The 27,520-nt window shown below is 54.5% G+C and overlaps 9 protein-coding genes across 9 annotated transcripts; 5 read left to right on the forward strand and 4 right to left on the reverse strand.

The window, feature by feature from the left end:
- Positions 1-3,243: 3,243 nt before the first annotated feature.
- Positions 3,244-5,369, forward strand: BDP55DRAFT_722470 (IBR domain-containing protein; the record flags this gene model as incomplete). The annotated part of the gene is made up of 3 exons (XM_060578612.1): positions 3,244-3,839; positions 3,893-4,227; positions 4,282-5,369. The coding sequence occupies 3 exons, from the start codon at positions 3,244-3,246 to the stop codon at positions 5,367-5,369; spliced, it is 2,019 nt and encodes a 672-aa protein (XP_060436989.1).
- A 1,635-nt stretch (positions 5,370-7,004) lies between these two features.
- Positions 7,005-9,541, forward strand: BDP55DRAFT_14512 (major facilitator superfamily transporter). Its single transcript, XM_060565577.1, has 6 exons — positions 7,005-7,491; positions 7,572-7,628; positions 7,684-8,194; positions 8,261-8,391; positions 8,443-9,040; positions 9,095-9,541. The coding sequence occupies exons 1-6, from the start codon at positions 7,341-7,343 to the stop codon at positions 9,411-9,413; spliced, it is 1,767 nt and encodes a 588-aa protein (XP_060436990.1). The 5' UTR covers positions 7,005-7,340; the 3' UTR covers positions 9,414-9,541.
- Positions 9,542-10,871: 1,330 nt separating this feature from the next.
- Positions 10,872-11,312, forward strand: BDP55DRAFT_14493 (uncharacterized protein). The gene has a single exon (XM_060565575.1). The coding sequence runs from the start codon at positions 10,986-10,988 to the stop codon at positions 11,277-11,279; it is 294 nt and encodes a 97-aa protein (XP_060436991.1). The 5' UTR covers positions 10,872-10,985; the 3' UTR covers positions 11,280-11,312.
- Positions 11,313-12,813: 1,501 nt separating this feature from the next.
- BDP55DRAFT_538639 (uncharacterized protein) lies at positions 12,814-13,786 on the reverse strand (the record flags this gene model as incomplete). Its single annotated transcript, XM_060567968.1, has 2 exons — positions 12,814-13,572; positions 13,733-13,786. 2 exons carry the CDS (start codon positions 13,784-13,786, stop codon positions 12,814-12,816), a joined length of 813 nt encoding a protein of 270 aa, XP_060436992.1.
- Positions 13,787-14,854: 1,068 nt separating this feature from the next.
- BDP55DRAFT_640968 (2-methylcitrate dehydratase) lies at positions 14,855-16,601 on the reverse strand. Its single transcript, XM_060573371.1, has 2 exons — positions 15,559-16,601; positions 14,855-15,501 (listed from the first exon to the last, which is right to left on the reverse strand). The coding sequence occupies exons 1-2, from the start codon at positions 16,151-16,153 to the stop codon at positions 14,888-14,890; spliced, it is 1,209 nt and encodes a 402-aa protein (XP_060436993.1). The 5' UTR covers positions 16,154-16,601; the 3' UTR covers positions 14,855-14,887.
- Positions 16,602-18,772: 2,171 nt separating this feature from the next.
- BDP55DRAFT_689108 (RNA polymerase II transcription elongation factor-domain-containing protein) lies at positions 18,773-19,976 on the forward strand (the record flags this gene model as incomplete). Its single annotated transcript, XM_060576702.1, has 2 exons — positions 18,773-18,923; positions 19,012-19,976. 2 exons carry the CDS (start codon positions 18,773-18,775, stop codon positions 19,974-19,976), a joined length of 1,116 nt encoding a protein of 371 aa, XP_060436994.1.
- A 969-nt stretch (positions 19,977-20,945) lies between these two features.
- Positions 20,946-23,888, reverse strand: BDP55DRAFT_722475 (POPLD domain-containing protein; the record flags this gene model as incomplete). Its single annotated transcript, XM_060578613.1, has 1 exon — positions 20,946-23,888. The coding sequence occupies one exon, from the start codon at positions 23,886-23,888 to the stop codon at positions 20,946-20,948; it is 2,943 nt and encodes a 980-aa protein (XP_060436995.1).
- Positions 23,889-24,682: 794 nt separating this feature from the next.
- BDP55DRAFT_689110 (GNAT domain-containing protein) lies at positions 24,683-25,440 on the forward strand (the record flags this gene model as incomplete). Its single annotated transcript, XM_060576703.1, has 2 exons — positions 24,683-24,792; positions 24,867-25,440. The coding sequence occupies 2 exons, from the start codon at positions 24,683-24,685 to the stop codon at positions 25,438-25,440; spliced, it is 684 nt and encodes a 227-aa protein (XP_060436996.1).
- Positions 25,441-25,781: 341 nt separating this feature from the next.
- BDP55DRAFT_625486 (polygalacturonase) lies at positions 25,782-27,358 on the reverse strand (the record flags this gene model as incomplete). Its single annotated transcript, XM_060571482.1, has 4 exons — positions 25,782-25,913; positions 25,982-26,083; positions 26,155-26,664; positions 26,780-27,358. 4 exons carry the CDS (start codon positions 27,356-27,358, stop codon positions 25,782-25,784), a joined length of 1,323 nt encoding a protein of 440 aa, XP_060436997.1.
- Between the last annotated feature and the right edge of the window lie 162 nt (positions 27,359-27,520).

Consider the following 27,520-nt stretch of genomic DNA (forward strand, 5'->3'; position numbering starts at 1 on the left):
TGAGTTTGGCCCTGTCAAGAAAGCTGTGCGAAGCTCAGACCATCGGCCGACCTTATTATCGACCTTATGAGTGTCACGGACGTTTCCAAAGCTTAAGTGGCGAGCATGCATGACCTATAGTTTCGCATGTACTGCTCATATAGTTGTTGGAGACGCGAAATCTGACATTGTGTTGTGGGCGTCGAGGCCGTCTTGAGGCTGCGTGTCAAAATCCAGGTAGTTGCCAGGCGACCATTCTCGGGATTCGATGATGCCATGGGCGTAGCTGAAATGGACTCCAAGCGACTACCTTGTCAGTTGATGTGTAGACTCTTTTCTCAAGAACACTGCTTCCCATCAGCCCTAGATTCCTAGCACCAGCCTTTGGTTGCGTTGTTGGCGCATGTAGAGGTTGACCGCACGGATAGGCAGAGGGTAAATGCACCATTGGAAGGGGGAAACGAAACTTCGTGTTGACGGAGCCTCTCAAAGCTTCCCCCCGGTCGGCGGGAACGGGACGGGGTTCTTTCTTGGAGAAAGTGGGCTGATATCTGCCTACGTACTTGGTACGGGTACCATGGGGACGGATAGCTTCCGGCGTTTCCTCCAACCGGCCAAAGCTCATGATGCGATGCGAAGCGAAATGTTACTGCAAGCTGTATGCGGATTGACTCTCGGGTTCGGCAAAACTAGAGCTGCAGACGACGGATGCTATGGATTGTGACTGGATGCCAACGGTGTCTGAGGTTTGGGGAAACGGCCGGCGACCTGGAGGCTGTAGGTGAACGAGCGTGGCTTTCCCAGTGCGGCACATGCAGGAAAGTTGGATCTCTGATGGATGTGCCGTTAGTAGTCCATAATAGCAGGCCAACCAAGCACAGGGCTTATTGGCGATGACAAGGAAAGGGGGGGAACAATAGCTCAAAGTGCCTAGGGGAGGTCAGATAACACATGTTGCAAACGAATGAGATGCATTTCCGAATTGGCCTTTACCTTGATCTGGGCTGCTTCAAAGCTTGTATCCGGGGACGTTTACATTTGCTCACCGCTAGGCGTCAACGTTGCACATTAATAGTGTGGCACGTCGACGTGCCACATGGCAGGAGCCGTATGATGGCAGTAGGTGGAGGGAGCGACAACGAAGTAGAAGCCGAGGAGTTTTGCTATCAGCAGGCTTCCGTCTGTGATAGTCAAGTTTGTGACATTGTCCAAGTCTGTCTTCCATCTGCTCATCGAAGACCGGAAGGCTTGTCAAGGTGTGAGGAGTCGCTGGCGGCGCTGGCGGCTTGGACAGTCCATGGTTGACATGAGTTGGAGATTGTGGTTTGACTGGGGAAGCTTCCTGAGGTAGATTTGTCGTTGTTGAGGTCCAAGCTGATCAACGCAGAGGGAAGCATTGCTGTACTCCGCAGATGCAAATCTGCCTCTAGCCAAAGGTATTTTGATGGCAGGTCCATGTCTCCAAGTACCTTCCTCAGCACGAATGAGAAACCTTGCACTGGCACACTGGAAAGGCAGGCACAGGTCAGGCGCACGGGATGTCATGTACTCCGTACTTCGTACCCAAGACGGGTTTGGGAAAGGGAAGGCGCCATGCCCTTCTCCTTCTCCACTAGGGATCCAATGTGCAGCACTGCAGGAAGGATGGGACGGAACTCGGTACGTATCTGTCCGTGGCGGCGGCACCGGCGGGGCCTTTGAGAGTTGGAAGACAGGAGCAAGTACTCCATACACCATCCATCTCAGCACCTGCCTTCGCTGCTTCTGCATCTAATCTCACCTAAGACAGATTTCCACGGAGGACGGTGTGTTTGCTGCCGTATATTTCTTATATGACGATGCATCCAGTCCGATACTTCTCAGCCGTCGAGGGGAAATCTTTCCACTCTCAGGCACCAGTACTGAAGCAATGAACACAATCGAACGACTACGGTAAGTACAGAGACCAGAATTAGTGCAGAGTGCGGACGGGAGTCGAGCCATGCAGGAAATGGGGAATCAGGTCATGTCGGATGTGGCGCCAACATCCGGAAGCGCCCAATCCCATGTCACCATGTCCCTCCATTGAGTCCATTGTCCAGTTTGTTCCAATCTTTCCCAAACCAACGGTTCTCACCTGCATCTTATCAGGTCTCCCGAGTCCCGTCCTGTGGTCGCGCTCTCGTCACCGTCACACATCAGCCGACAAACCACCAACAAATCAAACTCCAGTCCCGCTCTTACCCAACTCTTCCTTGGATTCGACAAAATTGCAGAGCAGCAGCAGGGCAAAAGGACGCGGCAAGCATCCTCTCTTTGCCTACATTCACCTGCGCCGCTGTTGTCTATGGATATCTCTCTCGCATTCCACCGCTTCACCGTACACCTGCCTGGCTTGAACCGCACTCACCGTTCGGCCCTTGACTCGAAAACGTTAGCATTGGGACGTTGATTGTCGACCACCTTGGAGCCCCCCCCCCTCCCGAGTCCCCTTTACGGTCTGGTCTCTCTACCCGCCCGCGACTCGCCCGTCTATCTCACAACCACCACAGCGTCGCAGCACGACCGCTCGCCTCTCCCCGCTCCGTTTCTAGCCTGCCGTGGGACGGATAGCCCCCCTCGTCATTCTCAAGGGTCCCCAAGATCTGCGCTTTCTTTCGCCCCTGCCATCAGTCCGCCCTTTCACACTCAACCCGTATTTCCGGCACAGCGACGCTCAGCTCAGCTCGGCTCCCCATCCCCTCCTCGACAATCGACAATCGACACCACTCACCAAACCTTGCATCATCCTCCTATCCCGTCAAGTCACGTTCGCGGTCCAGGCCGCATCCCAATTCGCCGTTTCGTCTCTCACACCCAAAAAAGAAACGACATACACCACCCTTTCGCGCCCTCTACCAATTCAGAACATCCCACCGCACCTATTCCTGCTTCCCGCCCTTGGGCCTTCCTTGCCCTTCACCACCACCTGCAAACCTTGGCTCTCCTCTCGTCCTATCATTGCCGCTGTCCATTTCGCCTACTCGCCAGAGCTTGTGGTTGCCCTGCCTCGTGGGTTCATCCTTTCTCCGGCCTCACTTGATCCGTTCGATGTCAAGTCAGTACCTGCAACTTCCGTTTCAAACCATCTGCGCATTAATTGCCAATTAATCGTACCACCTTTGTCTGCTTGACCGGCCGGCGAGGCCCGGAGAGCTGTCAACCACACCGAGCCCCGAACCACGATGCCTCTGCTCGCGCTGCCCTGACTTGACGATTTCCTCTTTTCCGACCCCTCTGCCCGCCATGGGTTCGCTCGCTGGCCAGACGAGCTCATCTCCGGACATGGCCCGTCCGCCGCCTCTCGTGACTGCCGCAGACGATGGCGAGGCAGAATATCGCGCTCAAGTGCTGCGGCTGTCGTCGCAACGGTCAGAAGCAGACGTGGAGGAGGAACTGGTCGCAAAGGCAACCGCCCTGGGTATTCCCACGTCCCGATTTGCACACGATAAGCGCAATACCTCGAGCGCGGAATCGCAGACTTCGACCATCGCGACGCAACATGTCCGAACGTTTTCAAATGCCTCGCGGGATTCGGCCAGCACAACCTTGACGTCTCATCCGTCTTTACATGCGGTTCCGATTGCCGCCGATGTCCCTCCACAGTCTCTCGCCAGGAAACGCTCCAAAAGCCTCAGTTTCTCTCATTACGACAAGTATCTGTCGCAAATAGACCCCAACATACACCAACCAAAGATCCAAAAGGCACCTCCAGCAATACCACACGATACAACCGCACACAGCCTCTTCAGCGTGACTTCAAGAAGAAGCTACTTTAGCATCAAAGAGGGCATTAGGAAAATACGATGGAAGCGCAAGTCTGGCTTGCTAGAATCCACAATGTGCGTAATCCCCGTCACCTGCCTTCTTTGTCTGCTTGCTAACCAACCTCGAGTTCGTGCATATGTTGTCGCAATGACTTCAACAAGTCGAATGCCTTGCACAGCTTGCCTTGTGGCCACACGTACTGTGCCGAGTGTCTCAGTATCATGATTCAGCAAGCTACGACGGACGAGTCCAAGATGCCGCCTCGATGCTGCACACAGCCGATTCCGGGTTCCATTATTCAGAAAATACTCAACCGAGAGGAGCAGCATGCCTTTCTGAAGGCTGTTTTGCAATTCAGCACGCCTTGGGAAGCTAGAATCTTTTGCCCAAATATGGCCTGTGGTGAATTCATCCCTCCTCGCAACCGGGTTGACCCGAAACATCCTTTCGACGTGGTGTGCCGTAAATGTCGGACACGGGTATGCGTAATGTGCAAACGCAATGCCCATCCCGTAGGCAAAGATTGCCCTTCCGATTGGGAACTGGAGGCTGTTCTCAAGATGGGCGAGAAGTCCGGCTGGCGACGATGCTACAAGTGCCGAACACTAGTCGAGTTGAGTCAGGGCTGCACACATATGACTTGCAGATGCAAAGCTCAATTTTGCTACATCTGTGGCGCCATCTGGGATCCGTCCGTCGGTTGTCCCAACTTCTGCAACGGAGACGAAGAGTTGGAGCGCAGGAGAATGGAGGAAGAGGCCAGGGAAGCTGAACTCGAAGCGGAAAAGGTTGCGCAAGAAGCAGCGGCAGCCGCCGAAGCTGCCGAAAAGGTCGAGGCGGAGAAGCGGACTCGCGAGAACGCGCAGTTCTCCACGCTGCAAGGCGATATGAACGAAGAACTGGATCGATTCCGGGTGTATCTGAGGAAGAAGAAATGGGTCATGTGGACGCGGCATGCCGAGAAGAAGCAGGCCTTGACCGACCGATACTCAGATCAGATCGAAAAGATGAAAGAGCGTCACGCGAAAACGGCTGCTCACCTGGAAGAACGTCAGATTGAGGCTGAGATGGATCTACGGTCAACGCTTGACCAGAGCGAGAAGAGCGTCAAGATCCGCCTCAAGCACATGGAGGCATACTGCGATGGGCTTGGTCGTACACAGAATGCCGACCTGCCACCACGAGTAGTCACGGAGAGGGACTTACGTCTGCTGGGACAACAGTACAATGTGCGAGACGGCATGGAGCGTTTGCATCAAGCCAAAATCAACGTTTTGCGAGACCGGCAGGCCAAGCGCATGGAGGAGCTATTGGAACGACAGGAGCAAGAACTCGAGAAACTGACCGACAAGAAAGAGCAGGACATAGAGAATCTGGCAACGGATTTTGCGCAAGAAGAAGATACCCTGGTCAAGATTTTTAATGACCGCAGGCAGAGACTGCAACGACGTTGGTTGATTGCAATCGAAATACTCCGAAAAGAATTGGAGGAGCAGACTGGCGAGCAGTACGCGTCCCTCGACCTACCAGCATGGCCCGACGACACCGAGACGCAGGATGAGATCCTAGCATCACTTCCCGAGTCTACCTCAAGCAGGGACTAATATGGTTTTGCCGCCGGCTCGCATCAACGCTTACATTCGATTCGTAGCATCATCTGCAACCGACTTTTCTTTGGCTTCGTACGTCGCGCACAGATACCTAGGATTTTGATGTTTACAACAAAGGAGTTTGGAGGTTTTGGGACATATCGGGCATGGATACCACTCATTGGTTTAGCACCTGCACTAGCATTGGTTGCGAATGTTTCCTTGAGTCGCCAGGTGGAAAAGGACTTGACTTTTCTCAACATCCTTTGTTACGATGACGGGTGGACGGATGGCAGCATTTCATGACACAGACAGGCGGATCAAGTAGTGCTGGTTAGCGAACGCGATGAAAGGGGGAACCGGACACGAATGGACGATTTATTTCACATCCTTTCACTATCGGCGGACGTCTGGTGTTGAGTGCCTCACTGACAGCACAGCAACTTTTGAATGAAAATCCGAACAAGACAAACATGTTACTAGGCTTTTGGGATTCAAAGATTGGCCCGAGGCTCATCCCATGAACGGCAGCTTGTGAAAGCGGGCCGAGAGTGGCGGTGGAACATGGCGGCCCACGCTCCGCCTCTAGTGAATATTCATCCGTGTCGAAGCATGTTTGGAAGATGGATGGATGTGAAGAAAACTTGGCGTCGCATCAGAAGGTATGACTCTCGTTAGAATCGGATGTCGGGGCCACGAGACAGTCGGCGTGTTTGCCATGGATCGTCGACGACGGGCCTTATGGCAGAGTATGGGGTAAATTGTAAGATTGTACGTAAGTCGAACGCCGGCTCATTAAAATAAACCTCTAGGTGTTGGTTTTTTCGAATTCTCCGAGCGCTGCGATGCCGTTGGTCTACTGAAAAGTTGCCGCCCACTACCGGGGTGGGCTGCTTTGAGGCTCAAGGCGGAGAGACAAGGGTTGACCTTGCATAGACTATTGTGGTGGTGTTTCAGCTCGAACCAATTCGAGGCCAACGCACCCCTCCATCGCAACAACTCAAAACCCTTCGCCGTATCTGAGAGTTTTACAACAGTGGGATCGTGGCGGTTCAGGAGTGACCCAGTGGTCGACGGTGCCGTCACTTTGCAACCATCCCATCTCGAGTTGCTCGCAAGGCCCGTCCTCTTCCAGTGATGAGTTGACGAGGGCTTTCCCAAAGGATGGCATGGCAGTCTTTCTCTCCCTCTCCCTCTCCCTCTCTCCTCGGGTTGTCGTGCTTACCAAAGTTCATGTTGGTTGTCATCATCATCTCACTTTCTCGTTGGTCCGTTCCAAAAGAGACTGTGTCTGTTACTGTCTTTTACGGTAGTAGAGGCGAACCAAACACGACCATTTTGTAAAGCTTGTTCGTTTTGGCTCAGCGCGGGGCAGATCGACTGAGGCCCCATTGTCTTGTTTGTGTGGGCTAGCGGAGGGCTATAGAGTTGTCAAGTCTTGCTAACTAAGACCCAGGTTGACGTATTGCCCGAATAGGCTCTTCACCAACAGATGCGAGACCAGGATTAGGTCGATCCGATGCCGCCCATCCCACCCAAATCAAATCACCCCCCAAACATCCGCATGAGTTGACCAATTTGGAAATGCTTCGAGTCTATCCCTTCTTACCACCCCGTACAGTGCTCCGTGCGCTCAAACAGTTGCGCAGTTGCACACATCGGCCTTCGTCTCAGATTAGACTGCTCGTCTAACCGCGGCCGGCCTATGACAGAGCGCTCGCCCCTCGTGCCAACCTGTCACCGCACGGCGACATGCAGCAGTATATTTCCAAACCCTCGCCGCCGTCCATCCTTCTCGAGATTCTTGTTCCCTTTTCTGGCCAGACGACTAAATTCCGCGGGGAGGAATACGAAAGCGACTCCGTGATCAACAAAGATTTTAGAGATTGGAATTGGCCGATATACATCACGATACATTGTACTAGCACGGCGAAGACGACGACAATATCCGACATCTAGACGAGTTCCTTGGACAGGACTTTCAAGATGGCGTCAAAGAGCGGCTGGACCGAGTCTACGGATAACCTCGCCACGGTGCAGAGGGTCGAGACCCCGAACGCCCTGGTGGTGGGATCGACGCAGTTGTTCGAGGGAGGAGTCATTCGATTTGTGCCCATGCCCACGCCGGATCCCAAGGGTGAGTTTGCGACTATTGGAGCTACACGGGGAGGAGGGTTCGACTGCGATACGCAACTGTTTGCTGACACGATGTGACAGATCCCCTGAACTTGCCGAACTGGAGGAAATGGACGTCCATTGGCGCACTCTGCTTCTGTAAGTCTGGTATTAGTGGAAGAATGAACTCGGGTTGCCACTGACTAGTTCGTAGTCGGCTCTCTCGCCCTCGCGGCTGAGTTCATCGTTGGTGCTCTGGTACCTGTGTTTGTGCTAGAGTACTCCGGCATCGACCCTCACATTCTCAGCCAGATCGATATCTCGGCCTTGAACAAGCCCGGCGAAGTCAACCTCGACCCCGTCAAGCTGCTCGCTGGTCTCGGTGGACCACCCTTGTACCAGGTCGCCCTGTTGGCCTCTGTCCCATTGCTCGTCAACGGACTTAGCTCCTACCTTCTTGTTCCGCTCTCGGTCGCTGTTGGCCGTCGCCCTGTGCTTCTGCTCTCTGGTTTCCTGGCATGGACTGGTGGTCTCTGGGCCGGTTTCTCTCAAGGACTCGGCAGCCACTTGGCTGCTCGTTGCTTCCAGGGATTCGGTGCGGGTGCCGTCGAGGCTCTGATCCCCCTCATCATTCAGGATATGATGTTCATTCATCAGCGCAATAAGGCCATCTCTTCCGTCGGTGCCTCTCAAGGTCTCCTGATTGTGAGCTTGGGTATCATGAGGTGAGTCTTGCGAAACACTTGTCGGTTATGCCAGCGTATTTCACAGTGGCTAACTACTTGAAACAGTCCCATCATTGTTTCCCGCCTCTCTTGGCGCTTCATCTACTGGATCACCTCCGGCGTCGGTGTGCTTGCGTGGATTGGTCTTATCCTGCTCGTGCCTGAGACCCGCTGGATTCGCAGCGACGATGAGCTCGGTGAGTACCTTCGTCCTTGAATCACTGGATACGTCTGACGTATTGGAACAGCCGGTAAGGAGGTCTACCCCCTGCGCCCTGGCGAAACTCGTCCCCGCATTGACGAATCGACCTTCCGCCCTCGCTCCAACTGGGATGAGTTCGGCATCTTCAACTACGGCTACGAGTGGAAGGAGGCCAAGCAGTCGGTCATTGACATGTTCAAGACGACCCTGTTCCCCAACATCATCTGGGTCATCATTATCAACTCCATTCTCGTCTCCATGCAAGGTGCTGCAGGTCAGGTCGGTTCGTCACTCCTAATTGCCGCCGGCTGGAAGTTCGAGACGCTCGGTTTCGCCGTCATCCCCATTGTCATCGCCAGTCCGTTCGTCTGGTTCTTTGGTGGCTACGTTGCCGATAAGATATCCAACTACATTGCGAAGCGAAACGGAGGTCGACGTGAGCCCGAGGCTCATCTCATCAGTTTGGTGTTCCCGCTCCTGGCCTCCATCGTTGGCCCGATCCTTTTCGGTTACGCCGGCGAGAACATTCGAACTCTGCCTTCTATTGTCGTGCTTGTCTCCATCTTCTTGATCGGCTTCGGTTTGTTGACTGCCAACACCATCTTCGCCGTTTACTTGGTTGAGAGTTATCCCCGTTTTGCAGGGTAAGTTGTTGTTCATCACGTAATTCAAAATTTTCGCAATTAACATGTACTTAGACCCGTCCTGGTCAACGTCTCTTCATCCCGTCTCATCATCGGTTTCATCATGTCGTTCAACGTCACTACCTGGATCGAGGACCTCGGATTCTTGAAGAACTTTGGCATTTACAGCGCCGCGCTCGCGGGTGTTTCGATGCTGTTGCCCGTCATGTACAAGTACGGCAAGCCCATGCGTGCCTGGACCGCCGGCCGCCTCGAGCCCCAGGTCGCCCCGGCCAAGACGCTCGAAGACGACGACCAGTACTGGAACAACGAGCGGCCGCAGTGGCAAGACGAGAAGATGGGTACCCCCATTGGCATCGCCCGGCCCATGTAAGGCATACGCCATTTTCGAGGGAATAGCATCATGACAGTGGATGTATCCCTGCGTGACAGACGCAAGCGTACGACAGATTGTAAAGAAAACGACAGAATGTTCAACGCGAAGAGACAGAGGAGCATTTCAGCGTTTGCTGTAGAGGATGAAGCGGAGCAGACTTGCGGGCGCCATTCTTGGAGGCACGGTGTCAAGATTGGAAGGGCGCCGCGTGATGAGGTATAGCTGGAGCCTCTTGGAGGCTGAGCCCAGTGTATGGTTTTTCTACCATCGTCAGACCAGGAACTCGATTCGGGTCTGTTGCTCCATTTTTCACTTTTGGAGGAGAAGATGAAAGGGGGGATGTGTGGGTTGGCGGGAACGTGTTTTCGGAGCCTGCTAGACGGTAGTGTTTTTGTTGGCGTTTTCGCTCTGCTGTCCCCTTTTCACCGTCTCGCCTTCTTCTGGCTCTCGCAGCTGCAATATGGCGGCGCACCATGTCCAGGAGAGGAAGCGTCTCGACACTTTGCTGTTGTTGAGATGTTTCTAGCGGAAGACGGTGACTTGTTCATTTTTACTCCATGGAACTTCGTTGAAAATTGAGGGGCTGTGTTCTCTAAGATACTGTAGGAATAGCTTCTTCTTTGTCTCATCGGGGGGATGGAGGAGACTGGATAGTGGAATGAATATCAACCCTCTTTTTGTCCTGAACTTTTGACCTGTGCGTGACTTCGTTATGTTCGCGAACATGGCGTACAAGAAATCACCATGGTTAGCAATACTCATCGTGAGGCGATGAGATGAAGAAACACACACTCTCTAAACCTAAGTTACAACATCACGATAAGCGAGTCAAACCAACTGATCTCAGTGAGATTTCGAGAAACTGTTATGGACTTTCAACCTCGACCTCATCCTTTACATCAAAAATGTCAACTAGAGCGTGAACACGCTCAAGACCTCGAATACCCATCCAACCAGAAGGAGATCTACGTCAAAACCTGTATCCCCATATTCAATCTAGCATGAAAAACCCCCAGATTCTCACACGTCGTCGGACATCCTCCCCGTCCATGAGAAGAACTCCTGCAACCCGGGTGGGGGGAGGGGAGTAGGGGCCGTATGGACAGAGAGCATTGGACCAAAAAGAAGAGCCAGCGCGGGGTGCAAGTTCACGCCCGAACCGGACCCCACGTTTTCCTCCTCTCTTTCTTTTTCCCCGATCTCTTCTCGACGTTCTTTCCCCGAATCGAGCACATGTTCGTCCACGGCCTCGGTACCGGCGACGAAATGAAAAAGTCTAAGAATAACACCCCGGCTAGGGATGGAGATGGAAAGGAGCAGCGCGATTCGATCAAACCTTGAATTCTTTTCATCCCGTTGGCGTTTATCGGGAGTGTGGTAGGAATAGGGGGGTTACCCATGTAAGGAGTCCTGGGATGGATGATGAGTAAAGTCTGGGGTTTGGCGAAGACTGAAGACTGAAGAGTAGTGTAGGGGGGGTGAGGTGTCGGAGAGATCTCATCCGGGGGGCTTAAAGGGATTGGATGAAGTGGATGAGTTTGGTTGAGGGTGTGTGAGAGGGAGTGATGTATGGGTGGGAGAAGCGTGCGGGATAGGAAGGGACGAGAGAGGTTGCCTCGCACTTTCACACCGGCGTATCAGTATGAGAGGTGGTGGATGGGAGGGCAGGGAAGGGGGAGAACGGGATGGAGCTGGTATGTGCACGGCGCGCGCCTCTCTTGGTATGTTGTATGTGTGTGTGTGTGTACGGGTGGGATGAGTGAGATGAGTGGGAATACGATGTATCTATCGTCAGAGGAAAATCAAGAACCCTTTCTTCACATCTCAGCTCTTGTCCCGAAAGTTACGCTTTTGGAGGCATGATCCCTAGTTAGTATATGCTCTGGGTGATGAGTATGATGGCATAAGGGTCTACGCAGCGAATGTGGAGGAAGAATGGCGCTAACACACAACTTGATATACACAGCTTGGCAGCCCCAAAGCCTCAATACACTCGCCTCCCTCCACGTCGCCAGCTTATAGCGACAGGTCCAGAAAGCGAACAATCGAAAGTTGCCGTTTTTTCGTCATAAACAAGGTTACGCCCACACAACGTGCTATCAGAATCCCGGGGTGTCTGTCACTTCTCCGGATTCAAAGGAGAACACGTAGAACGCGAGGATCAACAGGGAGTGATATTGACTGGCACAGTAGGGGGGATTCAATAAAGTGTAGCTTACCGATTCGAGAAACACCCGGCCTGACCAATGTCTCCGTATCCCTCTACCGTACACGTCTCTATTCTCTATCTCTTCTCTTGAGATACCAGAAAAATAGAAGAAGCAAAACGAAGCCATCGTCGTGCAATGACCACCATTCGCCCCCTTCCCCCCGAAATCCACACCTCCCCCTCCGAACCTCCCAAACCCAGTCGTCCCCCCTAGTCCACGATCAAAAGAGAAAACACCCGTCAGACCGGTAACGAGCAGTTCGGGAAGGGGGGGTCTAGGGCCAGGATTACCTCGGATGTCCGGGGTCACCGAGCCGCGAAGTCATCCATCCCACACCCGCTCTCTTCCTCGTTCTCTCGTTTCTCTTGGGCCCCCTTCCCGAAGCTTGTGCTTTGATTGGAGTCTCGAGTCTTCTGGGTGTGTGTTTGGGGTATAGTACACACCAAACAGGACACCTAGGAAGAAGACGGAGGGAGAACGAAATTCTCCGGTAGTAACCTGGAGTCAATTTTGCCCACCCCCGTTGCTTCACTGCCACCCATACTGTTTCCGAACTTATTTGCCCTCGAATGTTGTTAGTCCCCCAATCATGTCCTCGTCTTCGGGGAATCACTTTTTTGATAACTACTTTGCCTGATGAGTAGGCTCTTTTCAGGTTGGCACGTTGATATGGTTCAGCTAGTAGATTGAGCTCAGCAAGTGACGACAAAACAATAGACAGACGGAGAGATAACACGTGGGAGACCCCCGAAATCACGTCACCAGATGGAAAATCATATGAAGTATACAAAGTGATTTTCAGTATACGAAATGCCTTGTAAATTCAGATAAACGCCTAGACCCATGACCAATTAGCGGGAGGAAAGAGGGGGAAAGAAAAGAATGAGCGCGTCCATATGTGCCAGTCTTTCCCATGTAGCAACAAACCGATCCAAAAGCAACTTCAGCCGAGCTCCCCCTTGGCGGGGGTTTCCGGACTGGGGCTTTCCCGAGGAGGAGTTGAGATATACACCCAACCCCCCAGAAAATAACAAAACAAGGGAAAAAGGCAGCCTTTAACTTCCTCCCAGCCATATTTATCCTCAAGCAGTACGGACCCTTTTCGTCCAGATTGTCAGCCATGGAAATATGTTCCGTAGCAAACCCAGCACCATATTTTCTCAGCACCTCACCATCAAACAATACGCTTAAAAGATGCTGTTGACAATGTTGGAACCAATAGTGGCACCGGCACCAAAGATAGCAGCGTTACCAAGCTTCTTTCCAAACTTCTTGCCCATCTCGGACCCCTTGCCGCCGCCTTCCTTGCCCCCCGTGCTCTGGTCCGCAACAGCCTGAGGCGGCGCGTCGGCGTTATACGGGTTCTGCTGAGGCGGCGGGCCCTGGGGCTGGGCGTAATGCGGCTGGGGAGCCCACTGCGGCTGCTGGGCGGCATACTGAGGCTGGGCGGGAGCCGCAGCAGGGACGGGAGCGAAGGCGCCTTTGGCCATGTCCTGCTCAACGAGGACGTATGTCTTGGGAAAGATGCCCTCCTGGCCGGTGCGGAGGTTCCGACCCATCCACCAGTCGGCGTTCATGTACTCGTGGATGGCGATGCGGTCGTCCCGCTCGAACGCCACGTCGCGGGCGTCAGCGCCGGCGTAGCGGTACAGCGCGCGGGCGTGTGCCAGGACGGGCTTCTCGTTTGTGCGGGCGGGCAGGGAGGGGGGTCCGGTCTGGTTGTAGGAGGGGGGCGCCGGGGAGGCGGACGGGTTGACGTTCATGGCGGCCATGGCGGCGGTCGGGGGCGGGGAGGTAGGGTTGTTGTGCTGGACGGGGGTCGCGGCGGCGTTGGGAGCGGCGCGGGATGCGGCACCGTGGAGGGGCGTCTCGGCGGGGAGGGTGGCGTGCATGCTGTCGTAGGCATCTTCGGAGATGACGCCCTTTTCGAGGAGGTTCTCGAGTTCCTGGAGGAAAGGGTAGGTTAGACGAAAGTGATTCTGCGGTTTCCGTGGGATTGCGGATCGGGTCGGGTATCGAGAGATTTGTGGTGGGAAGTGACTAGAGTCGACCGATGTCTTCCGCGGACTCTCGATAGCCTCGGAAAGCTGTCGGGAAGTGACCTACGTTCTTGATGGTACGCAGCGACCGGTTGGTCTCAATGATGGTTTGTCTGTCCATGATGCCTGTTGTGAGACTAACCCCACTTGAATCTAGATAGATGGGCTATCAAAGGTGTTGCTCGAGAAGTGTGTAGTGGAAGGCGAGTTTTGTCGTCGGTATTAAGGTGAGTAGAGCAAAGTGCTTTCTGGTGAGTCGAAAAGCAAGAGGGTATCAGGTAGTTCAACAGTTGGAGAAATCAAAGGAGGCGAGGTTGTTTCCAGAACAAACAGATGCGGTCGGAGTGAAGTAAAGGTCCGAACAGGAGATCAATACGGACTAAAGTGGCGCTCTCGGTGGATGGCCAAGTGGGAGGTACAGACTGTACGCCGTAGAAGTATCCGTAGGCAGGCTGTAGTACGGGATCCGTAAGTACCTAAGGTGAGTGGCAGTGCGGCTTAGGTAACACGCCATGCATTTCCATTCCCTCACCTTTTGGTGGTCCCTGTGGTTCTGTGGTTCCAAATGACACTCTGAAAAACGAAAAGTGTCTGGCCTGTGAAACGCAAAACAATGCCGTGACCCGAGCTAGCCGTTTCTCTTGTCTCCTCGTCTCCGTATCCACCGTTTCCAGGAGAAACATCCACTGAACAGAACCCACCTGGTTCAAGTCGCCCAGACTTCAGCTCAGGGAAGGGGGCTTGGCGATCATCAGTCATCTATCAAGACTTTGGGTGCTTGGGTTTACGGTGAAGCCAATCATCCCCTAAAGAGGTTTCGGGGAGGCTGTGCCCGCCAAACTTGGCCGTGCCTGGGTAGCACTTGTCCGAGTCGGGAGGGAGCCGTGAGAGCTTTCTTGCAGGGGAGGACTCGTCAGCGACAAGCCATTAGCGTGTGGCCAGTCGGGTGTCCAACAATACTCGTATTGCCTACAAACAACTTTCATATCCATGGTTCCATGCGCATAACTTCATCCTCTTTCCAGACAACCGCCCAGATGCACTCACTGGCCGACGACTCGTCGTAAACGGTGCCGACACAAGCACCACAACCCTTTACACCAGAGATGGACCTCTCCTGAGCGCCACAATACTATTTGTCAGATTTCCATATCTAAATCCTGTAGAAACATAACATCTATAGTATCCAATCTTTTCCTAAAATTCATTTATGCGCCACCGCCTAGACGAACTTGCTGTCCTTGGCAACATACAGATCGACATACTCATCCACAGGAGTGGCCTCCAACTTCTTGGGGTCCAGGCCAAGGTCAACAAGCTGCTTGACTCTGCCGGCATCGAAGTGGGGCTCCAAGTGCCTCTTGTACTTCTTGAGGATCTCGGGCTTGGCCTCCTCTCTTCTCAGGCGGTGACCGAGAGGTGCCTCGACGACAACCTCCTCGAGTACCGTGCCGTCGTTCAGCTCGACAGTCAGGGCGTTGGAGATGGTTCGGAGGGCGGGGTCGTGGTAGTCCTTGGTGAACTGGGGGTCCTCGACGCACTTGAACTTCTGGCGCAGGGACTCGACGAGAGGGGAGGTCGCGGCCTCGCTGCCGTCGACGTAGTCGGTAGCCTCGAGGCGGCCGAAGACGAGCATGGTCGCGGCCATGTACTGGATGCAGTGGTCACGGTCGGCAAAGTTGTCCATGGGCTTGAACTGCTTGTCGATGATGCGGATGCAGGCCTCGTGCGTGCGGCAGGTGACGCCCTTGATGTCGGCCGCTGACTTGCCCATCTCCTTGAGCTGCTGGTGAATCTTGGAGGATGCCTCGACGGCGGTCTGGGAGTGGAACTCGGCTTTTTCCTGGTCAGTTGACATGCTCGAATTACGGAAATCACTCCAAAACTACTTACCAGGGTAGGAGACCTTGAAGAGAACGTTCTCCATGACGTAGCTGCCGTACGGGCGCTGGAACTCGAACTTCTTGCCCTTGAACAGAACATCGTAGAAACCCCAGACGGGAGCAGACAGAACGGTAGGGATGCCCTGCTCGCCCTTCATGACCTTGAGGGCCAGGTTGACGGCGCGCTGGCAGGCATCACCGGCAGCCCACGACTTGCGGGACATGGTGTTGGGAGAGTGACGGTAAGTGCGCAAGCTCTGGCCGTCGACCCAGGCCTGGGTGACGGCGTCGGCAATCTGCTTCTCGTTGAGGCCGAGCATCTTGGAGACAACAGCAGTGCTGGCGACCTTGACCAGGACAACGTGGTCCAGGCCGACCTTGTTGTAGGAGTTCAGAAGAGCCAGGCAGCCCTGAATCTCGTGGGCCTTGATCATACCCTCAAGAACATCCCGGATGGTGAACTGCTTGCCGCCAGCAATGTTACCGCCGGCCTTGTTGGTACGAGTGATCCAGTCGGCCACGGCCAGGATGGCACCCAAGTTGTCGGAAGGGTGTCCCCACTCGGCGGCGAGCCAGCAGTCGTTGTAATCGAGCCAGCGGATCATGGCACCGATGTTAAAGGCAGCATTCACGGGGTCGAGCTGGAAGTCGGTACCAGGGACCTTGGGGCCATTGGGGACAACAGTGCCGGGGACAATGGGACCCAGGAGCTTACTGCACTCCTTGAAGCGGAGGCCCTCAAGACCACAGCCCAGAGTGTCCAGGAAAACCCATCGTGCCGTGTCGAACTGTTGTCATGAAAGCGGCGGTTAGCGGCGGTGGTCTGGTTGTGACGCGGGGTAAAACTCAGGCGGGTCTTGCCCCGAACAGCAGTGGGAAGAAGGGGATGGTAAGAGGCAAAGAAAAAGATACTCACAGCAAGCTCGGAATCGACGTTGTAGCTTTGGACGTAGTTGGCAATGTCCTTGATCTCAGGATCGTATTCTCTTGCTTCGGCCATGACTGGTGCGGCGCTCTGTCTCGCAGATGCGGTGGTGAAGTTGTGGGATTGTTGAGGTGCGGAGCGGGCGGCAAAGTTAGTGGAGGCGAGGCCGGCGCGGAGAGGAGTGGCTAGGCGGACGCTTCGCGATTGGAGACGCAATGATCGGGAAGCTGTCCTGAGACCTCGGTTGACCGCCGCAGACATGACCGCGAGGAGGTGTATGCAGGTCAATTGATTGGGAGAGGAGTGGTAAGATGTGGATGGCCTTGAGGGGGATATAAGGTATCAATGATCTTTGGGTATCGTCACAGTCTCAATGCCTCGCGTTCTCTCTCCTACTTGGTCACTCGAATCAGGAGGAAGGAGAGTTCAGGAAAAGAAGGAGAAATTCACAAAGCAGTGTTTTCTACGCCGTAGCAACTGGAGCTTGTCTCGCTCGAGTGGAAGGGAAGGGAGGCAGGGTAGGTACGGAGTACTGCCGCTCGTTGCCGAAGCTTGTGTGGCTGTTTGATCCGAGGTTGTCTGCGCTTACCCCTGGCGGGCCATGATGGCATTTGAGAGCCACAGGGCCTGAATACTCCTCTCTAGCCTGGGGCAGCGGCGGGGGAATGGGGAGCTTTGACATGAACCTGGACGAGGTTGGGGCCTTGGGGAGGAGTACTATGGAGAACCCCGGCCAGTACCTTTTGATTTCCCCCGCCGTTGTTCATCGATGTGACCTGGAATGTACGCGAATATAGCCATGATGTATTAATCAATGTTCGATCAATTGACGAACCAAACGCCTTCAAGAGTTGCACAGTGCCTTGAGCTATCAAGGCAATCTCATTGATGCCGAGTGAGATTGACAGAGGGACGCAAGGTGGTACAGTGTACGGAGTACTTCGTACACACAGAGGGGCATGTCAACCGAGCCGTGCAAAACCCGGATGTCTCCTCGGCTAGTGGCGGGCTCTAGATAAGAACGAACTCAATCTTATCACAAAATCTGGGGCTCCCGCGGATAACGGGGTACTTCTTCGTCGTCCCTCATCACCTTCCAGGTTGTCACTGGCAGCTCCGTAGTCGCAGTGAGTGTGCAGTGAGCTGTGTGAACAATGCTGAGGGAGTGCATTCCAAGAATAGATGTGCATTGGGAACAGCAATGCTTCATACTAGCCTATACGAACAATATGCGGTTGTCTCCATTCAGAGCTGGAACATAAGGCACTTCTTCGTACTGGCTAAAGGTAGTGGCGTTCAAAGCTGGGTATTCGCAGCGCAAGAGAAGTCGACTTTCTTCGAAAATGGGAGATCACGATGGCCTTATTTAGATCGTATTGCAGCACATTCTTGGATATGAGGTAAGGTAGGCTTAAGCGGAAGTACGCTACCGGCACTGTAGTTCCTCAAACGGATGAGTAAGCCAAACTTCAATTTGCCCAGCCAGATATTGACATTCGTACACACCTTCTGAGATTTGTTCCTCCCAAAGGCTATTCTTGTCACAACTCAGTAGCACAACTTCGTACCTAAATCCTCGGAAACATTCAGTGTTATTGCCACCACTGATTCAGGCGTCCAAACGTCAGCCTACCTTATCCAACAGGCAGACTAAGGTACGGAGGACAGTCACCAGCGCTGACCTGAGAATTACCCGTGGACCTGGAAATTGAATCGAGGCAATGGAACTGAATTAAGCGACGAGTGATCAGATCCGGAGGTGTAATTTAATCTCGTTGTGCTGTCTGCTTTACAACTCTCACACAAACATCCACGACAGAAATCTTTCTCTTTTGACTACCCCGATCTCCACCTCAAATCGCATCAGCTTTCCCGAATCCCATCACCTTTTTATCCGCCTATTCATACTTGTCGTCAATCATTCGTCCTTAGGCTTATGTCCTGCATCCACCACCCTGGTCAACGTGCATTTTTTTTTAGCAGTGCAACCCACCTGCGGTCTCGGCCTTTCCGCCTGAAGAGCTGCAACATCAGCGCACCTCACCCTCCGCGGAACAATTCTAAAGTTGCAGGCGACTCGTAGCGGAACCGCAGCGGCAGCACAGCGCAAAGGGACCGGCCCCAGTTCCCGCCTCTGTAAGGTAATCATCCCGTCTCCCCCCTACGAGGTCCCCTCTCCCCACTTCCCTTCAACGATCATCGGTCTACGCAGCACGCAGTACGCAGTACCGTCTTTCCTCCCTCCACTTCACTTTCCTCACCTTACTCTCATCACTCCCTCTTTGCGACAGGCGCCACAATGTCGGCTCTCCGTCCAAATCACAGGGAAAAGGCCCTTCCCAAGAACCTGAATGGCCTCATTGATCCGACAAAGACGGGAAAATACCCCGTCATCTTGAGCGACACTCTCCTCGGCCGCACCCAGAAGGAGGTCTTCACCTCTGTGCGATGTACGTAACGTTCCCACCAGACTCCATGATTGAAACACGATGCCGATGCTGGGACTGACACCTTCGCCTTCGCGCGTCCTCACTACAGACAATCATAAACCAGAACTAGCCTCCGAACCCGCGACAGCCAGGTTAAAACCCGAGACTCCTGGCAGCAAGTCCAGCTTCGACCTCTCCTTTCCCGACGGCAACAATGGCATGTACGGCTACGCCGGTACCCGTACCATGGACGATAACCAGTACGTCCTCTACTTCGACCCCAACAGGAAAGCCTTCATCCTCGACAAGGTCGATTCTACATTCCACATGAACGTTACCCGCACCCCGACCAACGACAACCCCGAGACCTTGCGCCAGCAGTTCGAGCAGCTCGACACCTCCATAACCGCGACTCCCGAGGTTCGCAAACCTGCCGCCGCCGAACCCAAGGACAAGGACAAACCCCTCGCGAAACCAGCCTCCAAAGCCACCGGCCCCAAGCGGCCCTCGGCCAGCAGCAACAAGAAAGCCCGTCCCCCGCCGCCGCCCAAGAACATCACCCTCGCCCTACCGACCAACGACGCGCCGCCACCGGCGCCCAAGGCCGCATCACCGCCCAAGAAGAAGGCCAAGGCGCCCGCGGGCTCGGATGAGGAGGACGACGACGACGATGACGACGACTTTGGCTTGACGATAGAGTACCCCGACGAGCAGAAGAACAAACGGGCCGACTTCTCACCTGCTTTCGCGCCCAACATCCAGGTTCGCAGCTTCTCCGACTTTTTGCGCGACTCCGAGGCCGACGACGCCGACGGCGAGTCGGATCTGGAAGAGCGCGATTTCGCAAACTTTAACCTGCCGAGCCCGATGAACGGCCAGCAGCGGCAACAGCAGCACCACAATCACCACGACCAGGATGAGGATGCCGAGGGTGAGGTGGAGCAGATGGACGTTGACTCGGAGCCCGACTTTGAGGACGCGTTGGAAGACGATTTGGAGGCCGAGCTGGAGAAGGAGCTCGAGGCCGCGAATAGTGGCGATGCTGAGGAGAGTGAGGTCAGCGAGGAAGATTAAAAGGCGCCACCGTCCTGGCCCTTTGCTCTTTCTCTTGAGAGCCCTATATTTGCAAAGCTTCTCAACCTCTGTTAAGGTGCCACGGGTCACTGGAAGCAGTGAGGCCTTATCGCGCGTGCTTGGAAAGAAAAATCACCCTCATTGGAAGTGGCACGTTTCGCCCTTGAGGGAGATATAATGACGGCGTTTTATTTTTACACAGCAGGAACCAAAAAAGGCGTCACTGTCATTTTGTTGGCTTTCTTTTTCTACATATCCAGGCGGCCTTCTTTTGCGCCGTCATTACGGAAGATCCCAGAGCGGGTATACCAAACCAGATAAGATGTCTCGCAGCTAGATGCGTATTGATGTTTTTGTTAATTCCAGCACAAGGGCTGGATAGTCACAGTGAGGACAGAATAAACCTCGTCAAAACAGCCGAGTCTTCACCTGACGTCGTGTTAGACGCAATCTCTCTGTCATGACGATAGTGATATGTAAAAGATGTCTTACTTCGGGTTGGCACGGGGGGGATCTGGTAACTATCTGCCTTGAACCTGCTTACTCTACCTTGGACCCCTAGCCAGGAAGCGATTTCACACAAAACGGCCATGCCCTAGACTAGGACTCAAGACGAGAAGAGAAGGCTTTCTTGGGGTAGAGGGGATGAGAGCGTGCAATGTGACTGGTCTCGAATTACTACTGGATATATTCACTCCCGTTTATCGGGCGACTGTCTTTTTTTTTCATCTTGAGGACAGCCTACCTTATTCTCTTGTGACTGGCTTGTCGTATATCAACAGCCCTCTGTTTGGGGGCCGATATCTCCTTTTCTACCTCGAGTCCCCCTCCTCAACAGACACTCTCCTCGAATCATGCTTCTATCCAGCTTTTGATTGGCACGTACTCAGACCTTTACACGGTCTACAACAAAAAAATGCATAGTACTGTTTCGCAGGAGATGTGCGTCATAGAGTAAATCCTTCACTTTCAAACAACCTCCCACCGCGCAATCCACCCGACGCTCTCCCCGGCATTCCGCACAATACACAATGTCCCCTCTCTCCCACCAGCACCACCGTCCCTCATCGCCTCAACAGACTTCTCGGCCGATAAACATCCAATCGCCGTCCCCCGTCCTTCGGCTAGACAATACGACCCCGTCGTCACGAAACCGAGCAGGTCTTTTTCGTCGGGGACGAGAGGGTGGTGTCCATTCATGTCCGTCTGGTTCGGTTTCGTGGGCAGCAGCAGTGATGACGACGACGCGGAGTCTCCTATGGACCCTACGGGTGAAGCGAGGAGTTTCTGGGCAAGGATTTGCTTTTGAGTTACGAGAGGGAGGTCGCCTTGCTGTTGATGATGTTTTGTTTTTCCGTTCTTCTTGGCCGTGCCGGGGGATATGGGGATGGTGGCGAGCCATTGGGCGCGGAGGTTAGGGGGTAGACTGCTGCTGCTGCCGCCTTGGACGGATGTCGTCGGCGGCGACGGCGGGGGAGGTACCGTTGCGGGGACTTCGGCGGAGGAGTTTGGGTCGGTGGGCGCGGGTCGCGCGGGTAGGCGGTAGATTCTTGCGCAGGCGGTGACGACGCCGCGGTTGAGGATGGATAGTTTGACGTTGATGACGGATCTCGGCGGTAATGGAGATGTTGTCGCTGACGATGGCGAAGATGTGTGTGTCTTGAAGGCGTCCTTGCGGATATGCTGCAAAGTCTTGAGGAACTCTCCCTCGGGCGCATCATCACCAGCAGCGGCTTCCCTCTTCTTTGCTGGAGAAGGCTTGTCAACGTCCATTTCATCCGCCTCCGGCGCAGCAGCAGCCCTCTCCTCCTCTTCTCGCCCCTTACTCGTCGCCGTCTCCTCCCGGAACAAGAACTCCACATCGCACGCCCATCCACAACCAACCTCCCCCTTCCGTCCGGCACCTAGATCCAACGAATCCCACGCGACCCGCTTACTCTTCGGCCGCCGCTCCCAGCTCGCCTTGCGCAGGCGCCGCTGCTCCACCTCCCACGCGGCACCGGCATCGGTGCCGAGGAAATCAAACGGGAAACACGGCGCGCCCCGCTCGAACGCGACCTGGCGGATCTGATCCAGCCCGGAGAAGCGCGGGTTACCGCCCGAGCTGAGGGGGAAGTGAACCAGGCTGTGCCATAGTGGCTGGATGCACCGCCAAGGCGCCAGGAGCGTCCAATTCCCTTGGGAGTTGTTCTTATTGTTTCCGGCCGCCGGCGCGCGTGATGCTACTAGTATCACGGGAATCGGTGGGTCGGCGTCCGAGACGCTTAGGTCTGTGCCGGGACGTCTTGCCCCTTTGCGTCTGTCGATTGACTTTTGCGAGGGGAGTCTCGTGGCTGAAGCCCGCGCGTCTCTGTGGAAGAGGGCGTGGGGCTTCAGTTTTGTTTCTGCCGGCCAGTTTGCGAGTAGGTCGAGAGAGTTGTCTTGCTCTTCCTCATCGTTGGGGTCGGGACGCGCGACTTTTCTTGGCGGGTATCGAAGGCGAGGGTCCATGATGGAGAAACCCAACGTGGCGTTGAGGGGAAGCGACGCGGGACTCATGAGGCTGGTCAGGCCGTTGAAGATGCCTGCGTGCTGTTCTCTGGATCCTTCTGCGGTGTGGTATGGGTGCAGAATGCCTAAGAGGGCCTCGGTTGATGCGGGGCCGGTGAGTTCGATGCTGCCAATCTCGAAGCGCAAATCCTCCATGTACATCCTGGGATTCTGCATCTTCACAAGCCGAAGAAGCTCGTTGAAAACCTCGAGGAACGCGGACGGATGAACCCTCACAAAGACCTGTCGCTGGACCTTGACCGTCTGCGCCCCGTCTCCGTCCTCAATAACCGGCTCAGGATTCCAGAGAATCATCGCCGGGCACACCTCCCGCCTCCCCTCGCCTCCTCCCCTGACCTCCCTGCTCAACAACCCGCTCCAGTGCCGCGTGCCCTCCCTCCACTTCCTCCCCCTCTCATTCCAACAACCCTCCTGCACGACGCCGAGCCGGCGCAGGACCTGCTCCACGCCCTTGGCCGACCCGTAGAGCCCAATCGTGCTCATGTAGCTCGTGTCCCAGACGACGGCGCCCCTGTCGCCGTGTGACCGGTGCGTCGCCCGGTACGTCTTCTCGTTGGGCGTCAGGGGTATCGCGAACCGCCAGAGCGGATTCACGGGCTCCGTCATGCGCGCCCGCTTAGCGTGCCAGAGGTGCGTCGGCAGCCACGTCTTGTTGATTTGCCGTTTTCTGAATTTGGACTTGCGCTGCGGCGGGTCGTTGAGCTGGTTCCGGCGGATCTTGGGCCGCGGCGGCCTCGTCGTGACTGTGACTGCGCCTTTGCTAGGTCCGTCGCCCGCCTTGCCCGTCGTCTTCGTCGTATCCTCCTCCTCGCCTTCCTTTGCTCTAGCTTTCGCGGCCTTCATCGCCCGCCTCCTCTTCTTCTCCGCAAGCATCCCCAACCTCTTGGCCGTCTCCGCCCTGATCCGCGCCCTCGCCGTCTTGGGCTTCCTCCGCTTCGAGAGCACCACGGGGGTATTATCCTCCGCCATCTCCTTCAGCGCCCGCCTGCGCAGCCTCTTGGGCACCCTTTTTGCATTATGGCTCGCCGTCCGCCGCCTCAGCCCGCGGGGCACCTGTTGGAACGCCCGGCTCGTGGCCTCGACTTTGGTGTGTCGCATGCTCTCCTCGAGCGCCCGGATCTCGAACTCGCGCGCGTTCAAAAAGGACTGGAGGTCGAGCTCGCCGTCGCGGAGGGCCGCGTCCGAGGACTGCGCTGCGATTTCGCGGTCGTTGCGGATCTTGACGCGCTTTTGCGCCCATCCTCCACCGCCGCTGCCGCCGCCTGCACCGTTGTTCCCGCCATTGTCGCCCGAGGATCCCTGTTTTCGTTTGTTGGCGAAGGCAGACTTTAGAGGTTTCGAGTTAGGACCTGCTGCCGACATTTCTGGACATGGTGCGCGTGCAATGACGTGGGATGTGGCTGTGGTCTTATCGCGTTGAAGTGACTTCCTTGAGCTTGGAAAGTTTGGAGGTTCGAAAAATGTCTTATCTTATCGGAGAAGCTCTACGGGTGCCCCCGAGGGTGGGCGGACGAAAATGAGGGGCGCGCAATGTGGGGTCTGGAGCAGCGACGTTCACTACCTCTTCAATCAGTCACTCATCAAAGATCTAATTCATGTTGTCTGTCATCTCACCAGCCCAGGCTGAACGAATGATCTGAACAGATTTTCCGTGAATCGGTCTTTCTGTTCTCTCAAGTTGGTACTCATAGAAGAAGCTCAGTAGCTTTTGCAAGGATTCCATGACGCTTAGCGCATCTGCTTCAATTGGACTCGTTCACTTACATATTCCATTCAGCTTCTCGATATTAATCTAATCAAGTGGCCATTGTATGCACAACTAGCGACCATGCTAAGCAAACATGTTTTTGAACAGAAAGATACTCTTCGTGTTCAATTTTCTGGGAACTAAGGGCTAAAAGCTGGGCTCTATTACAAAAGTCCTTGGATGAGCTCAGTCTTACACCACTCATGGAGTTAGCCAGGGAATAGTGACTCACTGGAACGGGCGACTTTTCAGGACCAAGCCGAACCAGGATCGAGAATCATTCACAATCTTTCCAATCAATGCCATGAAGAACGTTGAACACAATTTGTTCTACCATCATACCTCACTTCTCGTATAATCATTTCGCATCATACCTCGACAGCGATATTAGACTCGCCAAAATACTAAGATGTCCTCAAAAGCACCCAGACCAATCTTCTGGCTAGAGCCCTTGCACCTACAAAAGCATCTCCAAGGCTTCCACGAACTATCATCCGACAGTAAAGCGGCTCTCTGGAGGTAAATTGCTTTTTCTGATTCTACTAATGTCACTCAATCACACACCTTGCTCACCTCAGTCTCCCCCCACCCAGCACTCAGCTGCACACAACCACCCTCGAAGCCTCTAAAGAACGCATGGAAAAGGCTCTCACGAGTGAACCCTGGCACCTAAGCTGCGCTGTGATGGTCTCAGACTACGCGCCTCCTTCGCTACCGCCGGACGACAAGGTGGATGTCACCAGCACCACTAAAGAGACCAAGATGATTGGCATCATCAGAACGACAAGGGCGTCAGCGTGGGGGCTATCGATAGGCTACAAGCTGAGGTCCGACTGCTGGGGCAAAGGATACGCCACGCGCGCGATCAGGGCGTTTTTGGAGATGTACTGGAGTCGGAGGAGAATGGCTCCGAGGGAGGAGGTATTCGTCCCCACAGCTATCAAAGAGAAAGAGAACGAGATGGACGGGTGTGAAGTCGAGATTACGCACCTCATTGCGCAGGTGGACCCGGAGAACGTGGGTAGCATGAGAGTCTCTGAGAAGTGCGGCGGGAGGCTTATCGCCGTCGAAAAGGAGTGCGTCAAGGTGTGGCGGTTTGATGAGATGAGGGATATGGCTGTGTGGAGGTTTGATAAACCTTCTGACGGACATGCTGAGTCAGTTTGATGGTTGACTGGTATCCCATCGGCTCCTTCAGTGGGAATTCTAGGGGAAGGGAGATTTGAGCGCTGAAACATGGTATAGGAAGAACTTTTGTGTTTCAAGAGATGAGCTTCTCTTTGATGATCGGTCAATTTTCGAGCCTCGAATGTCTATAGGCATGAGAAATACGAAGCTATAGTATGTATATGCATGAGATCCACGTTTTCCCCTCGAATAAAATTTTGGACGGGGGTTACATGAAAGTAACCGGGCAAAGTTTCCCATTTCAATACAAGAAGGTAAAGTTCAAATATACAGAATAAAATTAAACAAGAAATCACAGGTCCAGCGGGGACTCGGATCTTCTAGCTCTTGGTCACCTTGGTGACGCAGTTGATGTCGAGAAGGCCAGTGTCCATGTTAACACAGAGCCATTGGGGGTTGCTGCCGCTCGGGGCCTTGACGTTAATCTTGGAGGCGTTGATGTTGACACATTTCTAGTTCGGCGTGTCAGCAAAGTTACGCATTAACATGGTAAGAGAGTGGGAAGAAAGACAAAACTTACGGCGGGGCTGCTGCAGACAAGGGATCCGACGCGCGGGTCGTACTTGGAGGAGGCGGTGCCGTCAAAGTTCTTGAAGTAGATGTCGCTGATGGTCATGTTGGACTAGAACAGATGGTGTTAATACTCCAATTCTCCATCTTTCTTCATCTTGGGACCAGCTGGGAGAAACTTACAGGGTACTGGTTGCAGATAGTCTGGTTCTTCTGACCGTAGCACTGATCAATCGTAATAGCATTGTCGTTGTTGTCGTTGTGGAAGGTATCGTAGGTGACGTTCTTGACGTATCCCGAACCGCCGCCGCCAGAGAGGTTGGGCTGGAAGGGGGTATCCATGCCGGGCCAGACCTTGATGCGGGCACCGTCCGAGGCGTTGGACATGCTCGTGTTGTAGACGTAGAGGTTCTCGACAACGTCAAAGGTGCCGACGTACTGGCCGAGGGAGCCAACGGAGATGCCGTGGGAGCCGTTGCAGACGAGGTTCTGGACGACAATGTTTGTCGAGTTGGGCTTGAAGGAGACGCAGTCGTCGCCGTTGTTGATGACGGAGTTTTGGATGACGACGCCGTCGGAGCGGTAAATGTCCCAGCCGTCGGTGTTTTTGGCCGGGTTGGAGGAGGTGGAGCCGACCTTGATGTCAATGTCGGAGATGAGGACGTCGGTGCTGTTTGCGATGAGGTTGAACCACTGTTGGGGGTTTTATTAGTGTGTGGGTTTTTCATGTGTGGTGGATGAGATTCATGTGATGTTGATGAGAGTGAGATTGAGTGAGTGAGTGAGTGAGTGAGGGTGTTAGTCTTACCTGAGGCGAGTTGACCATCTTCAAGCCGGTAATAGAACCGCCGTGAAGACCATCAGTGACGAACAGAATAGGTCTCTCGAGCGTAGCATTCGACGCGAACCGGTCCCACCACTTTTGGCCCTTGCCGTTGAGCGTACCGACGCCATTACCGTAGATATTGACATCCTTGCCGCCAAACTTCCACATGGAGGAAGAGATCTGGAAGGTGTACTTGTAGGTGCGGGGCAGCCAGTGGTCAATGTCATCGCAAAAGTTGACGGTGCCCGTGAGGGCAACATCCACGGCATTCAAGAAAGTGAGGTCGAGCGGGTTGCAGACATTGTACGTGGAGTCGAGGACGACGGTGCCGCCGTTGTTGCACGACTTGAAGGCCTGGAGGATGGCGGCCGAGTCGTCGCTGCCGTTGGTGCCGGCCTTGACGGCGCAGGTCTTTGTCCTCGGGGCCGAGGCGGGGAAGGCGCGGCCCGGGTGGAAGGGGGCGGCTTTGATGTCTGGGCGGACGGCGGCGGCGGTGGCGGCGTGGGTGAGGGGGACCAGGGCGGCGGCGAGGAGACCGCCGAGCAGGGTTGGAGCGACCATGGCGAACTAATTGAATTGAACAAGCAAGTGTTAAAAGAATGTAACGGCGGTCAGGATTGATTCTGATGCGCCAAGGACGATTGGGGGTAGTTTGCCAAGCAATTGGAGAAGCTGTACAAAGCCGTTTTGAGACTGCTATGCTGTGAAAGGGCTGGGAAAGGA

Source organism: Colletotrichum godetiae, assembly GCF_030913485.1.
Source record: "Colletotrichum godetiae strain CBS 193.32 chromosome Unknown BDP55scaffold_1, whole genome shotgun sequence".
NCBI classification, from domain to species: domain Eukaryota; kingdom Fungi; phylum Ascomycota; class Sordariomycetes; order Glomerellales; family Glomerellaceae; genus Colletotrichum; species Colletotrichum godetiae.

Excerpts from the sequence above, each read along its gene's own strand:
- BDP55DRAFT_14493 (XM_060565575.1), top strand. The coding sequence starts at position 10,986 with ATGGGTGGGAGAAGCGTGCGGGATAGGAAGGGACGAGAGAGGTTGCCT.
- BDP55DRAFT_14512 (XM_060565577.1), top strand. The coding sequence starts at position 7,341 with ATGGCGTCAAAGAGCGGCTGGACCGAGTCTACGGATAACCTCGCCACG. Across the intron at positions 8,195-8,260 it reads GTGAGCTTGGGTATCATGAG|TCCCATCATTGTTTCCCGCC; the intron begins GTGAGTCTTGCG and ends TACTTGAAACAG. Across the intron at positions 8,392-8,442 it reads TCGCAGCGACGATGAGCTCG|CCGGTAAGGAGGTCTACCCC; the intron begins GTGAGTACCTTC and ends GTATTGGAACAG.
- BDP55DRAFT_640968 (XM_060573371.1), bottom strand. The coding sequence starts at position 16,153 with ATGATCCGCTGGCTCGATTACAACGACTGCTGGCTCGCCGCCGAGTGG. Across the intron at positions 15,502-15,558 it reads CTTCAAGGTCTCCTACCCTG|CCGAGTTCCACTCCCAGACC; the intron begins GTAAGTAGTTTT and ends ACCAGGAAAAAG.